This window comes from Thermobia domestica, chromosome 5 (genome assembly GCF_964235325.1).
Source record: "Thermobia domestica chromosome 5, izTheDome1.hap1.1, whole genome shotgun sequence".
Lineage (NCBI taxonomy): Eukaryota > Metazoa > Arthropoda > Insecta > Zygentoma > Lepismatidae > Thermobia > Thermobia domestica.
The window spans coordinates 300,849,431-300,866,462 of NC_137458.1; the positions used below are offsets into that span (position 1 = coordinate 300,849,431).

Below are 17,032 nucleotides of genomic sequence, written 5' to 3' on the forward strand. Positions count from 1 at the left end.
TGTTAGCTGTGTGTTTTGGTTTGAAGAATCCAAAAATGAAATGTAATGAAATGAAATCTTTGAGTTTTACGCCCCACGATTATGCCGGTTAGGCTAAAGGAGACGGTGATGATAAGTAATGAATGAAATGCTGGAATGAAGAAAGTGGGAGGAAACGGGAGAACCCCGAGGAATACGGTGTTTGTCCACCACAAAGTTTACTTGGCGAGGGCTGGGATCGAACTCGGGACCCCAAGTACCAGAGGTGAACGCTCTACCACTGAGCCACCGCGACCTTTTTGAAGAATCCAAGTCTGTAACAGCTGTGCAACGTAATTTTCGTACAACGTATGGTAAAGATCCTCCCAGTAGACCCTATTTATCAGTGGCATAAGTATTTTATTGAAACTGGGATGTTCGGTAAGACACAGCACACTTTCAGGTCGTCTCCGTATGTCTGAAGATGTAGAGCAAGTGAGCTTTGTGAATAGTCCTACAAAGTCAACCCCGCGTGGTTCTTGACAGCTGAACGTCTTACACATGACAGTTTCGAGTGTGTTGAGAAAACTGTTGCATCTCAGACCATACAAATTACAAATGGTGCAAGAATTAAAAGAACCGAACAAGTCACACCTAACATGCTGCAGCAGGTTTGGCAAGAAATCGACTTTAGATGGGATGTGTACCCCCATCATGAATGGAAGCCAAGTTGAGCTTCTTAGGTTAAAAAAATGTATTTTGCTACAAACTGACACCAAAACCATGTCTCTAAGCTAAATAAATAAATAATATGACTTTTCAAAGGTGTAAAGTTCTTTTTGATACACCCTGTGTTCTGCAATGTAAGTTACTATTCTTCTTAAATTTAGTTGTTAATAATTTTAGTCTTTTAAATATTAGATTATACGGCACTACGGTCCATGCTGACCATCATCTAGACTTATGAGCAATACTATTTTTAATCGGAAAGTGATCTGCGGACTCCAGGCCCGTATCCACGAGGAGCTAGGGGGGTCGCCCCCCTAAACTTTGGCTGCTCCCTCTAAAAGTTTCACGGTAAGCTTGCAAATGAACTATAGTATGGTGATGAAGTATAATATGATTGGGTCGTGTCCCCCCTAACTTCTATCGGGCCCCCCTAAATATTTCGGCTGGCTACAGGCCTGGCGGACTCTCTTGCAATGTTATCTTAAATTTCATATGGTATTTAAAAAAATATACTACTTAGAATTACCACTGACAAGAAAAAGATCAAGAAAAATAATGCAATAAGTAATTTATTCTAAAGATACATGATTGTTTCCTAGTCAACGAAATTTCAATTGAAAATGCAGTAACTTTCAAGACAGAAAATCACTGTCTTTTTTTAAAAAAAGAAAATCCACTTGACAAACAATGTTCCTCAAATGTGGGGGTCACTAATGTGAGGAATGAAATTTTTTGTGTTTTTCCATAATTGCATTGACATCTGGAATAAGTTTTGTCACCATCAATCTTAGGTCCGATTCCACATTAAGACAATTTCGGTTTAAGGTTTTAATACGGCAAAGAGCAGAAAACGTTCAAAAATGGGACTAAGTTTTACAATATATAGATATTACGTTTGCATTCTATTAATACATTTACACGGTACCTGAAATTAACTACTGAAGATGCTTTACAATGATATTCAGAATATTATTTCCACTATAACTCGAGTTATAGAACACTAACACATCGGTCAATTTTGTGTGAAACAACTTACAACTGTGTTCTAAATTTTTAGATCTCTTACCTTAGCAAAATTCCTGTTAAGCGTCATATCTGCTTCTAATTGGCTAACGTTATCGTACAGATGGGGCTGTTGGTGGTTCCACATATGACCAAACCACGTAAATTCATCTGAGTGTTCTGGAAAATAAAATAAAAAATTAGTACGTTTATAAACTACGTTACAGACAAACTAAGAAGATAATCACGTAATCATGTAATAATAATATCTAGAATTGAATATGGTTCAGTATAGGACAAAACAAAGTAAATATATTAAAGTAGCATTAACAAAAAAAAACAAGTTTTTTTAAAAAAAATAATTAAAAAAGAAGAAAATCAACCACAGATAATTTATAACGTACACAAACTTTATCGTAACTCATATGACTCCCTACTTCCTAATATAAGTATACTGAGTAGCTACTTCAGCTCAAACTTGACCTTTAGTGACCAAGAGTAGCGTAGTCGCTAACGTTCTCGCTTTTGGTGTGAACAGTTCAGGGTTCGATTCCCGGTGGGGACATTCGGTCGAAAAAGTGTCAGCTTTTTCAGGCCAGTCATCCTGAGCGAGGTTTTCCTGGGTTTTCCTCATTTACACCAGCCATATGCCGGGATGGTACCTAACATATAGGTCCCAGGCAGCTTCCTTCCTTTCCCAGTCCCTTCTTCTTTCCCTTTCCTTGGATAGCGTGTTCGCCAAGGGACGCCATCCACATGGCTACAGATACCGGAAATCCATCAATTTAATTCCTAATCCTAATCAAACTTTACCTTCATTAGCACCTACGAATGGGAGAACTTTCAGAAATTAACCAATGAAACGTTATCTATGAATGGCAGAAATTGAGCAATGTAACGTTATCTGTAGTATCAATTTTTTTTTCGTTTGTTGTTGGTGACTCAATGTATCCGGACATGGTTATCATGTTAAAAATGAAAATAAAATGAAATCTTTAAGTTTTACGTCCCACGTTTATGCCGGTTAGGCTAAAAGAGACGTTGAAGATGAGAAATGAATGAAATGGTGGAATGAAGAAAGTGGGAGGAAACGGGAGAACCCCGAGAAAACCCACGAGCACGGTGTTCGTCCACCACAAAGTCCACACGGCGCGAGCTCGGATAGAACCATGGACCCCAAGCACCGGAGGTGAACGCTCTACCACTGAGCTACCGCGCCCCCCGGTTGTCATGTTAAGGTCCACATTCTATGTTATTCATTTACTACTGGTGTTCTGTGGTAGTTTGACTGTTAGTTAAATTATATTTCAACAGCTGTAGACTAGTACTTAATAGTTTTAGTGATTTTTTTTTTCTTTTATTTTATATCCTAGAGACACACTATAATGTTTTGTGTCTTTTGTCATTCATTTCTTTTTCTTACACGACTAATACAGACAAATAAGGGGGGCGAAAAATCTTTGTCCACGAGCGTAAAATACCTAAGACCAGGTCTGACTACGTCTCTTAAAAGTACTTCAAATACTTCTGTACGGTTCCACAGTGAGCTTCGATTAATTTTCATGAATTAAACATCGAAATGTACTTAACCATGTTACATCATTGATTCAAATGCAACATTTAAAAAATATATAAAAAATATTATCAAGCTATTCTACACTACAAGGCAAATAACAGACGGTAATATGAACGTACCTAGTAGCATATCGTCACCTAAATTTTCCTGAGCAGTTCCGTGATGAAAATACTTCCCTGAGAAACCAAGATTGAACTTAAAGCCAGGCACCAGTTGCTGCAATCTTCTCTGTGTCTCCAGCAGCGCCTGAAAAGAAAGAAAAATTATGATAAACTGTGGGAAAATTAGGTTGTCATAGCGAACAGATGTTTTTGACACATTCGTGACTATTGGTCGTTTACTGCATGCATAAAGATGTCTTTCAAAATTAATTACGTTTGAAATATAAAGTTAGCATATAGACATATTCCTTCCTCCAAGTCTCAAAGCGCCAGCGAGAACTCTTACAGTATACTTTTATTTGTTTTCGTGTTATATCTTTCTATCTGATTTGAGTATACAGTAAAACCTGTGAATAACGGGAGCCGATGGGATACTATTATTTCCAAGTAAATGAGAGATGTCGTACGGAGAAGTTACAGAATTTTCGATTACTCATATGTACACATGTACTAGATCACTTTCATCTGCAGCTGTATGACATATAAAGTAAAAACAAATGTAAATATAGGCTAATATCGAAATACTTTACTCAGTGTTCCAATTACTGGGGAGATGAGGGAGAAATTCCTTCCTGTAAAGAAACGAAAAACATTTCTGGGTGATATGTACACTCATGTCCAAAATTATTGTCGTATGTCTATAAATATATTGTTCTAGGAATTTAATTTGATAACGAATTCGTCCGGTATTTCTTATAATGTTAGTATGTGTATAATCGGCAAAGATAGGTATGTGGTAAATTTAATGTCAAAAGAGCAGTAAATAAGAACAATAAAACGAAAATAAAAATTTATTGTCCATTTAACAACATTTTGTTTTACTCATTCTAATTTTCGTATTTATAATTCTTTTCCTATGAAATTTACCACAAATATACATTTCCCAACTATACACACAGTAACAGTAAATGAAAGTGCCCTTCAAAATCATTATCAAATTATATTCTTACAAGAAGACAGTCATAGATATGCGACAATAATTTTGGACATGAGTGTACATATGGGATATATTTCAAAATATACTGCACGTATTTTTTTATCATATACATGCCAATCTGATTATACTAAAAGTAACTCGTTACAAGTTTTCTACGAACCAGGACGCCATTTCTTGTAGACAGGACAATGAAGAATTTCAAGTTTAGCATTTAACTGTTCTGTAAAATGTTTCACCCACTCATTGACTTACGGAAAAGACATTTTGTGAAGGGATTTTGTGTCTATTGTACTGAAGGGATTTTGTATCGAAATCTATTTTCAAATTGCGGAAAGTATTTGCTGTACTAAATATGAGTAAGCTCGGAATAATTGGTGTCCGTTATGAAGAAGTCGCTAAAACGTTGAGGAGAAAAGAAGGTCGTCTGTGTTTGTATTTGAGACTGTTCGTAAAATGAACCATTTTATCCCGCACTAATATATATTTTCTTCCCTGAGACAACAAAATCTGTTTGTATTACGACGGTGTCCGCTAAGACACGTTTCACTGTATAATGAAATATCCAAAGCGTACTTCTCGCTCTTTGAATTTCAACGTACAATATAACAGAAAATCAACTAATTTCTCCTTTGCTAATACATACAGATCCGCAGAAGGTTTCTTCTATCTTTTGTTTGGATTTCGTCAATGTTTTACAGTCTACAGACATCAATAATACAGAATTACAACATGGCTTATGAGTCTTATCTCGATACATCATTCAAAGTTTATATAAATGGCTTAAACTCACGTTCGTATCAGTTGTGTCATAAAAATTTAATGTTAGTATTTAATTCTAAGTAATTATATATTTGTTGTTTCAAATCAAGGTCAAATTTTCTCCTAATACAGGGTGGTGACAAAATGTATGGGAAAGGATTCCTTAACTTTATCGGTTTTCCAGTAGTTTTTGAATTTTTCCCTGATACGTAATTAACCCCAGACTCCTATGTTCATGGAAATGTAAAAAACAATATTGCGCACTCGCTCGCAACACAGCGGGTGATATAACACAGCGATAATTAAATCCCATGATGCTGATGGAAATGCGGAAGTTGGGAAAGGATAGACTAAAACTACAAAATAGCTCTTTGGACTTCAAATTTTTGCAAGTATGCTCCTAACAGGGATTAATTCCAAAATTTCTACAGATTAAACTACCATATTTGGTGCAAAAATTCACAAAATACGACAGCAACTGTAACAAACAGCTATCAGATCCAAGCATAAAGAAATTGACCTGGTAAATCCTAGCTGCTATAAACAATTGATGACCTTGCACTCTCATGTTGATCCTTGCACCTTACATAACTGGCCGCATACCATGTTTACTAAATTGCAAAAGTATTTTTTATTTTAAACGGAATAAACTGAAGAAGAAAATTCAAATATTAGGTGGATCCTTGCATCAAATTAAAAAAAAAAAAATGACAGTAGACAAATCCATATTGAAAAAACGCTAGTGAATCTTACCGATGTGGATATTTCGAAAAAGTTTAATCAGATCTTTGCTTAGGACACAAATTTAGTTTTCAACCTACACATTTACCAATTCATGATTTACTTTACTCTGTTGACAAAACTACACATTTTATTTCTGAGCAAGAAGACGCTACCGAAATGAGAAAAGACTGTGCCCTTGTACTATCTCAGTATCATCAGCACAATGATTCTACTGCACACATAAGAAAGCTAACAATTCAATTTAGGATTTTTTTTTTTTTTCTTTTACGTGAACATGAACTTTTTTACATTAGAGCCGACAAAGGCGAAAAATATGTAATAATATCAAATCAACAATATAGTGATAAAAATCACAAATGTGCCCATAAGTCCCGTTTCACCATGTGTAAGGGTAATTCACTAAATTTTTTTTTATAACAACTAACCAGTTGCTTAATAACTCCTATAATTCCTGACGAAATAAAATTAAAACTCCATGCTCCATCCTTACCCATTAGGTATTGCCTGCCAAAAATACATAAACCCAACTTTCCGTTGAGACCTATAATAGCTGGTTTTCATCATCCTACACATTTACTTTCAAAATGGATGTATAATACACTTGTATCCTTTAATAACTCAATCAGATATACACTTGTATCCTTTAATAACTCAATCAGATATACACTTGTATTCTTTAATAACTCAATCAGATATACTATCAAAAATAGCTTAGTATTAAAAACATGTTTGAATTCCTTTGTCGCAGCGGATTCTGACCATATGGCAACTTTTGAAGTTTATGAAGATGTATCCATCAATATCAGTAGACGTGGCTTTGCAGGCAGTAAAACTTGCTTTACTTAAACTAAAAGTAAACGCATATGAAATTCAATTAATCTCTCAACTAATGGTTTTCTGCTTGAGAAATAATGATTTTTCAATTTGAAGACAACATTTTTCGAGAAGACAATGGATTGGACATATGCAATCCATCTCCAAACCTTCGAACTTCGTATTGGACATGTCTCAGACCAACATTCTTCCAAAATTTTCTCGTATCAGGTATTTTCGATATGCCGACGATACCTTAATTTTGTGCAAGGAATTTCAGGATTTACAAAAATTATTTGATGAATTCAATCAGAAACGTCCTAGGATCAAATTTACGATGGAACTTGAAGAAAAAGGAGCTCTCAGCTTACTTGATATCACCATCAAAAGACAAGCTAATAAGTTTGTTACTTCTGTATATCGTAAAAATCTTCTGCTGGTATCAAGTATATTAATTTTAGATCATCACATTCATGACTTCAGAAATTGAATATCTGGAAAAACTATTTTAGAAGAGCCCTTCTACTTTCAGATCTACTTGCTGACCTCAATCAAGGAATTCAATATTTAATAAAAATCGAACAAGAAAATGGTTTCCAGAAGTCTTTATTACTGAAGTGGTACAAGCAGGTACAACAAGAGAGCGTCGGTACCCACCATCAATCAACAACAAATGCTGAGGCTCACAAGTGGACGGGTATCCCACTGGGTCCGCGTATTTCGGCAAAAATTAATATGATAATGCAAAAATGTAACATCAGGGCCTCATAAGTTTCTCCGAAATCCATAGAAAAATTGAGATGATAATGTAAAACTATAACATCAAGGCCTAAGAAGTTCCTTCGAAATCCATAGAAAAATTAATAAAATATTGCATTATAAGCGCAATGTAGAAAGTGAACTTCGGTATCCAAAGACGGATCCCATATTTAGAGATCAAGAATCTAATGTAACCCAAGAGATAACAATGGAGATTAAACCCGAGAGATACCGGTGGAGATTAAACCCGAGAGATAAGTGGAAATTAAACCGAGAGATAAATGGAGATTAAACCCGAGAGATAACAATGGAGATTAAACCCGAGAGATAACAATGGAAATTAAACCCGAGAGATAACAATGGAGATTAAACCCGAAAGATAACAGTGGAGATCGAACCGAGTGACAGCAGTGGAAATTAAACCCTAGAGATAACAGTAGAGATTGAACCAATTTAAGAACAATGAAACAATCTAAACATTTCTCGTTATTTCTTACCGGTTTTTGTTCTATGAAGATTAATACTGAAACCTAAAGTTGAATTTATTTCTACTAGTTTCGGTTTTAAAAGAGAAATATAGGCGAAGATAGAATTTATTCTTAGGACAACGAATACATATCAAGAAAATGTTTGATCATCTATTACTGCTTTGTTCCATAGAGCAATGCTGAAACTAAAAATTATTTATTTCTACCACTTCAGACTTGAATATACAGTTAAGAGACCCATTTATGGTGAACTGAATCTACATTTAAACAAACAAAGAATGAACAAAATATTCGCTATCTCTTATCCTTTTCGCTCTGATACCTGCCGATAGATGAAAACGAATAATAAACAAAATATCTCGCGATTTCTTATCCTTTTTCTTCTGATACCTGTCAAAAGATGAAAAACAATAAACAAAATATCTCGCTCTTTCTTATCCTTTTTATTCTGATATCTGTCCACAGATGAAAAGAAACAATAAACAAAATATTTCGCTATCTCTTATCCTTTTTGTTCTGATATCTATCGATAGATGAAAAGAAACAATAAACAAAATATTTCGCTATCTCTTATCCTTTTTATTCTGATATCTGTCCATAGATGAAAAGAAACAATAAACAAAATATTTCGCTATCTCTTCTCCTTTTTATTCTGATATCTATCGATAGATGAAAAGAAACAATAAACAAAATATTTCGCTATCTCTTATCTTTTTTATTCTAATATCTATCGATAGATGAAAAGAAACAATAAACAAAATATTTCGCTATCTCTTCTCCTTTTTATTCTGATATCTATCGATAGATGAAAAGAAACAATAAACAAAATATTTCGCTATCTCTTATCCTTTTTATTCTGATATCTATCGATAGATGAAAAGAAACAATAAACAAAATATTTCGCTATCTCTTATCCTTTTTATTCTGATATCTATCGATAGATGAAAAGAAATAATAAACAAAATATTTCGCTATCTCTTCTCCTTTTTATTCTGATATCTATCGATAGATGAAAAGAAATAATAAACAAAATATTTCGCTATCTCTTATCCTTTTTATTCTGATATCTATCGATAGATGAAAAGAAATAATAAACAAAATATTTCGCTATCTCTTCTCCTTTTTGCTCTTATACATGTTGATAGATGAACATAGCCTTCTATATACCTCTCACACTTACGGTAGTAAGGTAGTTTGGAAGGTAAGGTAAGGTAAGGTAGTTTGGAAGGCTTAAAAAAAGAAATTGAATAAGGGTTCAGTCTAATCCTCCTAAATGTTAAAATAAATAGAGGTAGCAAATCAATTGTAACCAAGACATACCTGCACATCGTCCGTTTTTAAACGAGTCCCTCTTTCTCCTACAAATATATCATCGATATCGACCAGAAGAAACCGCTGGAGACTGATACTAAGCTGTCCATGACTTAAGTAAGAGAGAGCGTCTAAAAATAGAAGTCGATGGAGCCAAAATCGTAGACCGGCTCCGAACAATACTCGTTGGATTCCATCGTACAGGCCATGGTCCTACAAGGAAAAAGGAAAAACAAAACATTAATTAGTGATCGAAAGTAAAGCTACAACAACTACAGGTGGTCATCAAAATTATATAAACACATGAAGAAAAGTCAACTTAAAACGACGTGGGACCACCGTTCATTTGCTGAACAGCTCTGATTCGTCATGACATGGAGGTATGTAAGTCAAGAATAATGATTTCTTTCTCTTCCCAGAAATGAAGCGTCCACTCAGAGGACGCCATTTTGCCAGTAGGGATGACGTTATTTCTGAGGTTGAACTGTGGTTTCAAAGCCAAACTGCAGACTTGTATTTGGTCTAGGAATTAATTCGTGCGGGTGGACAAAAGATGGCGGCGTCCCACAGTTCCGTGTATCCACACATGTGTTGCAAACCCCTGTCATCGCGTATCGTTCGTAGTATAGGGCAGTGGATTAAAGCGTCAACACCAGTTTGTAGTGAAGTGAACATGGCGCAATTTGTGCCTGATAAAGTGTTTTTGCGGGGTGTCCTGCTGCATTACTTTAACATGCAGAAAAGTGCGACTGAAAGTCATCGTATTTTGGTGGAAGTGTATGGTGACCATGCTCTAGCTGAGCGAACGTGTCAGAAGTGGTTTGCACGGTTTAGAAGTGGTGATTTCAGCTTGGCAGACCAAGAGCGAGCTGGACAGCCAAAAAAATTTCAAGACGAAGAATTGACAGCATTGCTCGAGCAGGATTCGTGTCAAACGCAGGAACAACTTGCAGCAGCATTAGGCGTTGATCAAACAACAGTCTCCAAACGCTTGAAAGCCATGGGAATGATTCAAAAGATGTCACATTGGGTTCCACATGAATTGAAAGACAGAGACGTTGAAAGACGAAAAACCATTTGCGAATTGCTGCTTCAACGACAGAGCAGAAAGGGGTTTCTGCATCGAATTATTACGGGTGATGAGAAGTGGATCCATTACGAGAACCCTAAACGAAAAAAGGCCTGGGTGAAACCAGGTGAACCAGGTCCATCACAACCAAAACGAGATATTCACTGTGCAAAGGTTATGCTGTGCATATGGTGGGATATGAAAGGTGTGGTGTACTATGAGCTGCTGCAACCGGGTGAAACTATGAATGGAGAACGTTATCGACGACAATTAATGCGTTTGAAGCAAGCTCTGGCCAGAACACGACCAGAATGGGAGAACAGACATGATAAACTTATTGTTCAACATGATAACGCTCGCCCACATGTCGCAAAACCGGTCAAAACCTATTTAGAAAATGTCGGATGGGAAGTTTACCCCACCCGCCGTATTCACCAGACGTTGCTCCTTCGGACTACTACTTGTTCGATTGCATGAACAACGATTTGATTGGACAGCGGTTTACTTCTTCAGAAGATATCGAAACATGGGTCTCTGACTGGATCGCTTCCAAGGATGAGGACTTCTTTCGCCACGGAATCCGTACATTGCCTGACAGATGGGCGAAAGTGGTGGCTAGCGATGGACAATATTTTTCTTAAGGTATTTATGTATTTTGTGTTTGTACTACAGCTTCAATGTGTGCGTACCAACCGCACGAATTAATTCCTAGACCAAATACAAAACGGGCTTACGGAAAAAAGTGAAGAACCATTGGCAAAAATGTGTCGCTAGTCACGGTGACTACGTAGAAAAGGACTAATAACATCAAGGTGTCACAGCTCTCCGGAATGGATTTCTTCTACGTGATTGCATTAACTTTTAGATACCCCCTCGTACATTATTTCTGAATCAAACTGAACTAATTTGCAGCACGAAACTGGGTGTCAACAGAAAAATTATATTCCCGCTAGTAATTGAACAAGTCATAAAACTGTTCCTTTTAAGTTTCACTAACCTTTTCATTCGATGTAACAAGGAAATCGTTATTACGTACTACCAAGCTCTTCCTTGTCTGAAATTCTATACAGAAATAAGTTACACACGTAAGAGGAACTATATCTTGAAATGAAATGCAATATTTCAACTTCATTTCACCAGTTCCTCCTCTCCCTCGTGAAGCAGTAACAGCTTAGAATGACAAATTACATAATGCATTTCTTGGCACAGCAAGCATGTTTCCCTGTCTTCAATGTGTACAAAAGAATGGAAGTAAACATTCTTTATTAATTGCCAGTCTCGTGCGAAAGGGCCAATCCATTAGCAATATGAAGCGAAGAAAAATATATCTTGGCATTTCCCATGGCAACTTTTCATATAATGGAGACTAGCTTTCCTCTTAATATATAGTAAAAGGTTAAGAACAATGGACTCGCAGTGCAAGTATTGAATGATAAAACATAAGATATAGATTTTTTTTGAAGACTACGTGCGTGCAAACTGTAACGCTATATGTTTATAATTTTTTCGGCTGTCTTCAGAATATCTTCAGTCTAGGCCAAAGAAAGAAGAAATAAGAAAACAAAGTGAATCAATGATGACGCCACAGAAGTGAAAGGAGAGAGTTCCCAGGGTGACCACGCTTGTCTCCCCTTTTCCACCCACACACACATTGCCTCTCAAACATACTGTATAATAACGTACGTTAAGTAAAATAAAACTATCTTTTACGGTATTTAAAAAAAATAGCTGCCCCCCCCCAAAAAAAATAGCTGTCTACCTCTTCTTTTGCTCTCCCCCATCAAGAAATTAAAGCTGGCATTGCCATTGTACTAAATCATAATCTAAAGTAAAGGTTTTCAACTACCGGTCCACGAAATTATTTTTGATTAGTGTTACTAGAACTGTGGTGCTTTCTATTTTATTGGTCCCAAATAAATCTCCGACTTTTGCCGATCCTCGAGTGTCCAAACGTTGATAACTACTTATTGAAAGCATTCTGCCGTTATTGATAGGCTACTTACGCAAATTTAAAGCTTCCATATACCAATATCAGTCGTTTCAAATTGGCCGATGTATGATATAAAAGCAAGCTTTTACGATCACGGCCAGGACATAGAGAACAAGTTAAGCAAAGCCAGGCAGAGGACGAGGTAAGTGGAATGAAATAAAACAAGTCTTGGCAGTGTACGATTAGTCATGAAGCCACGACTAGGGCATCTGGATAACTTAAAACAAGTCTTGGCATTGTACGATTAGTCACGAAGCAACGACCAAGACATCTGGAAAACTATCACCTACGCTTTATTTGCCTATCACCACTTTCTTCTACCAACGCTAGGCTCCTTGCTTTCTCTATGTGGTTTACTGCGAATACGAGCAGAAAACTGTGACGTCAAACGCATCCAGTTAGAAATGACTGCATTACACGATTCTTCGATGAAAATTCAGTGATTTCGTCGTAAGGTCATTCATCTTTAACATCTTCCATAAATTTTATCTTCTTTCTCTTCTGATTTACCGTACTTTCTACCAGTGGCGTAAGCAAAGGAGGTGTATTTGCTGTATCTTTCCCTAAAATGATAGATTATTATTTAAAGAAAAAAAAAATGCACAATGAGATTGTATTTGTAGTATGAAGACCTTTCTGAGCGCGAAACCTGTTTCCCCTCCCCTTCGTTGTTCATGAAAATAGTGGCTTTTAAGATTTTGTTCTTTCTGGAGAAGCGAAGGGGCGGCAAATTGACTAGGACCAGCCCTGCATAGTCTAGTTCGAACTTGCCTTACGACGACAAATTGGACAACGCGGTCCTTGCCCATAAATTCTGATCTATTTAAACTCAAACTGCACCTATGATGATTCTTTTCATTAAAAGCGTACGTGTTACCCATTGACTATGTGAAACATGGACATTTCTATATTACATGACTGAAAAGGAAATGCTTTCTCGAAGAAAAAAAAAAATGTTAAAACTGTATATACCTGTATAACTGTAACTAGAGGGTTCTTGGAATCGTCGTTGACATATTCTTCATTCCGAGTGGCCCATGCTAAAGGTTCATACGTAGAATGATTAGGAGAAAAAACGGTCCAGTCTTCACCTGGCAGTGACCCCCATGCAGTCTCTCCTGCTCTTGTCAGTCGAAGAATTGGAGACGCTGCATTCAGAGCTGCATCCTACAACAGATAATATAATTTCACATTTAATAGATCAAAGTTTATTTTTAAAATATCCAGAATAACGGACATAATACTGATCCTTGTTTGAAAACTCCACCTAATTAAATCATATTTAAAAAAATGATTGTAATTTAAATGTATTTAAGAAAGATCTTTTCTACAATAATTAATACTATACATATTGAAATAACATTATAATTTTCAAAAGCAGAAAGACAATTAAGAGTCTTTATATACAAAGTTTTATTTTCTTGTTTGTAAAATTGATATTTCAGAGTTACGACCTTCTTATTCCGACGCGAGATTTAGCTTTCTTTTATTTATTTATTTATTTACGAGGGGGTATCGTAAAGTTTTAATTATCAGCAGGAAGTTATTAAGATATGATGATGAAATTTTGTCAAATGTTATATTTGGTTCTGATATTAAAAAAATTAGCTCCTAATGATTGTCTTTTACAGGGTATGCCAAAAGTGACGACACGAAAGTGCAAGATGGATAAGATTGAGGCTCGCAGTGTGATAAATTTCCTGTATTTGAAGGGTAATAATGCGAGACAAATTCATGACGAGATGAAGGCTGTGTACGGCGATGATTCTCCATCTTATGACACTATTGTAAAGTGGAAAAGGAAATTCTAAAGTAGTCATTTGTCCCTCACAGACAACCCAAGACCTGGAACACAATCCCTGATGGACAATGCGATCACTGTGAAGAAAGTAGTTTTTAATCCTCGAAGAAAGAAGTGTTACCATCCACATGGTTATGAATGAGACTGGTCTCAGCTATGGTAGTGTGTGGAAAATTAACCATGACCAATTTCATATGTCCAAGCTACCTGCACACTGGACTCCTCTTTTGCTGACACCTTTTGAGAAGCAGCACCCGCTCATTCATCTCAAGTTGCTGTCGAAAAGGTAATTGTATGTGACTTCCAGATATTGCAGCATCCGCCTTATTCTTCAGACCTCGCACCCAACGACTATTTCTTGTTTCTCCCAAATGAAGAATCCGTTGCGTGGTCGCCATTTTAAGAACACAGATGACGTCATTCATGAGATGGAAGAGTGGTTTAAAGCACAATGTGCAGACTTTTACAATAACGGTATTCGTAAAATGAAGGAACGCTAGGAGAAATGGATAAATCTGGGTGGTGACTACATAGAGAGGGGTTAAGAACTACAGATTACAACAATCCCAGTACTTTTTTTTTTTTACTATGGTAATTAAATCTTTACGATAACCCCTCGTATTTATGAATTTATTTATTTTTTGACACTTTGGTCCAAAAACCAAGTTCTCATTCTTCTTTGTACTGTATAAAGCACACAAGTGGTTTTGTTTATGGTTATTAATAGAAACCGGATGTTGGGTAAAATGCTTATTTATCCATGTTGGAGATATGGTAAAAACGAATGTCCTCAAGGTCATTTGTGGGAATGTTTGCTTCAATTTCACCAACATTTATTTTAAACTGATATTTTCATTTAATGTATAATACACTGTAATGTAAATTAAAAAGAATCAATGAAAATCAAGTACCTTAGCACATTTGTATTTTATTTAATCGTCGATTATTTCGACGTCATACTGACATCATTTTCCAAATGTGCATCTTGAATTACTCGTTGAGTTCCTACAATCTTACGTATTTCATCTTGTATCTATCTTCCTTTTTCAACTAGAATTCTATTTCTTAATACTCCACAAATATAAAACGAGTCTTCAAACACTAGCAGAATAAACTAAAGGCAATTTAAATTAATGTTAAAACTAATTGGTACAATATAAAAAACTACAGGGTAGTCCGGAAATGGGCATACCCCCCTCCCTTTAGTTTCAACAGTATAGTGTTAGTTATGGTAGAATGTCTGTACACAGTTACCTTGAAGTCTTAAAGAGTTTTTAAGAGTCATAAACATCGGTATGATCACCATCCATGTCGTAACACAGCTGAATTCTGCGCCAAGTTCTAGCATATGTTTTGCGGAGGTACTCCAGAGTCACGAGGTTGAAGGCGTGTTTCACAGTTGCTCGTAATTCCTGGGTTATGTGATATCTAGTGTTTCTTACTTGTTGCTTTATGAAACCCCATAGAGCATTGTTTGGTGCTGTCAGATCGGGATTTCTTGGAGGCCAGGCAAAGGGAGCTGGTGAAAATGCACAACCTCTTCCAATCCAGTGGCCAGAAAACGTCTGTTTCAGGTAATTGCCAAACAGAAAATAGCAGAAAACAAATGAACATGGATAGCAATGTTGCCAGACAATGCCAAGCAATGTTACCAAACAAATGTGGGTAAAACCTAAAACCGTCAGAAAACACCAGTTAGGGGTACGCCCACTTCCGGACCTGCTGTGCGTTATTTTTAGAAATAAATGCAGAGGAATGAATTCGTTAACGTCTTCATAGGTAACAGCGACTAACGTCTGTTCAGGACTACATATGATAACTCTTGAATGAAAACGGATTCTCGAATTCTGTTTATTGCAATTCATAGCTAAAAGTATTAACTTAGCCGCGTTCTTTAACGGAATCCGTTAACATTTTCATGGGTAACGGTGAATAACGTCCTTCCATAACTACACAATAACTCCTGAACGACACGCAGTTTGAATCTTGTTTATTGCAATAGATAGCTTGAGCGATTCGTTAAGAAAATCCGTTAACATTATCATGGGTAACGGTGACTTTTAAAAGACTTAACTGTGGTTATCAACATCCCATTTTCTACTATTGAAACAAAGTGTATAATTCTCGAATACTAGAAGTTACACATTGTGCAGTTAGATGGCACCACACATCCTTCAGATGACATCTACCGGAAAATATTGAAACTTGAAGCAGTGATCCTCTTTACTGTCTTTAACAGAGTTTATGTCTAGTTTGATTTTACTCTACTATATATGCAACAAGTGCACTTGCACGATGCGGCAAGTTGCGAGGAGCGTTGAAATCTGTCATAACTGTATTATTTAAAATAAATATTTCTTGTTGGAAACGGATTTCATGATGATGATAGTTAAATTTACTAAGCTGACCTTATATTTGAATACTACATTTATAAATTACGTTCAGATCGCATTAGATTAGGGTCACATGGACAGTGCTAAAGCAAATGGTCAAACAAATTCCAGCATGCATTGCTTGATTGTTATCAAATACATGAACTCAGTTCTCGAACAGTAGCGAACACCTGTTCCATTTAGTTAGTTATCACAGTTTTGATATAAAAACTAGTGGTCTTTGTCACAAACAAGTTCCTTATCATTGAAAGTGGAAACAAGTTTTTTCTTAATTTTTTAGTAGATGTAGAAGGAAAATCAAGAAAGAAAGATAAAATAGCTAGTTGCACTGGAATTGCAAATTGATATTTTGAAACTGAAGATCGATATTGAATCCTATAAAAAGGATTACCATGTTTCCTCTGCAGGTGTGTTCGCTTTATATTTTACTAACATAATAGATTATTATTTAAATTAAAAAAAACTGACACAAGGATATTGTATTGGTAGTGTACAGCCCTTTTTGAGTGCGAGTGTTCTTTCCCTCCTCTTCATTGTTCGTG

General features: G+C 36.0%; 1 protein-coding gene across 1 annotated transcript in view; it reads right to left on the reverse strand.

Moving 5' to 3' along the window:
• sfl (N-deacetylase and N-sulfotransferase sfl) overlaps positions 1 to 17,032 on the reverse strand; it is a 185,304-nt gene that overhangs the window by 44,185 nt on the left and 124,087 nt on the right. The window contains exons 4-7 of the mRNA XM_081760378.1: positions 13,269 to 13,463; positions 9,247 to 9,450; positions 3,385 to 3,511; positions 1,754 to 1,869 (exon numbers count right to left, since the gene is read on the reverse strand). Coding sequence (XP_081616504.1) covers positions 1,754 to 1,869; positions 3,385 to 3,511; positions 9,247 to 9,450; positions 13,269 to 13,463 — 642 coding nt within the window. The remainder of the gene's footprint in view (positions 1 to 1,753; positions 1,870 to 3,384; positions 3,512 to 9,246; positions 9,451 to 13,268; positions 13,464 to 17,032) is intronic.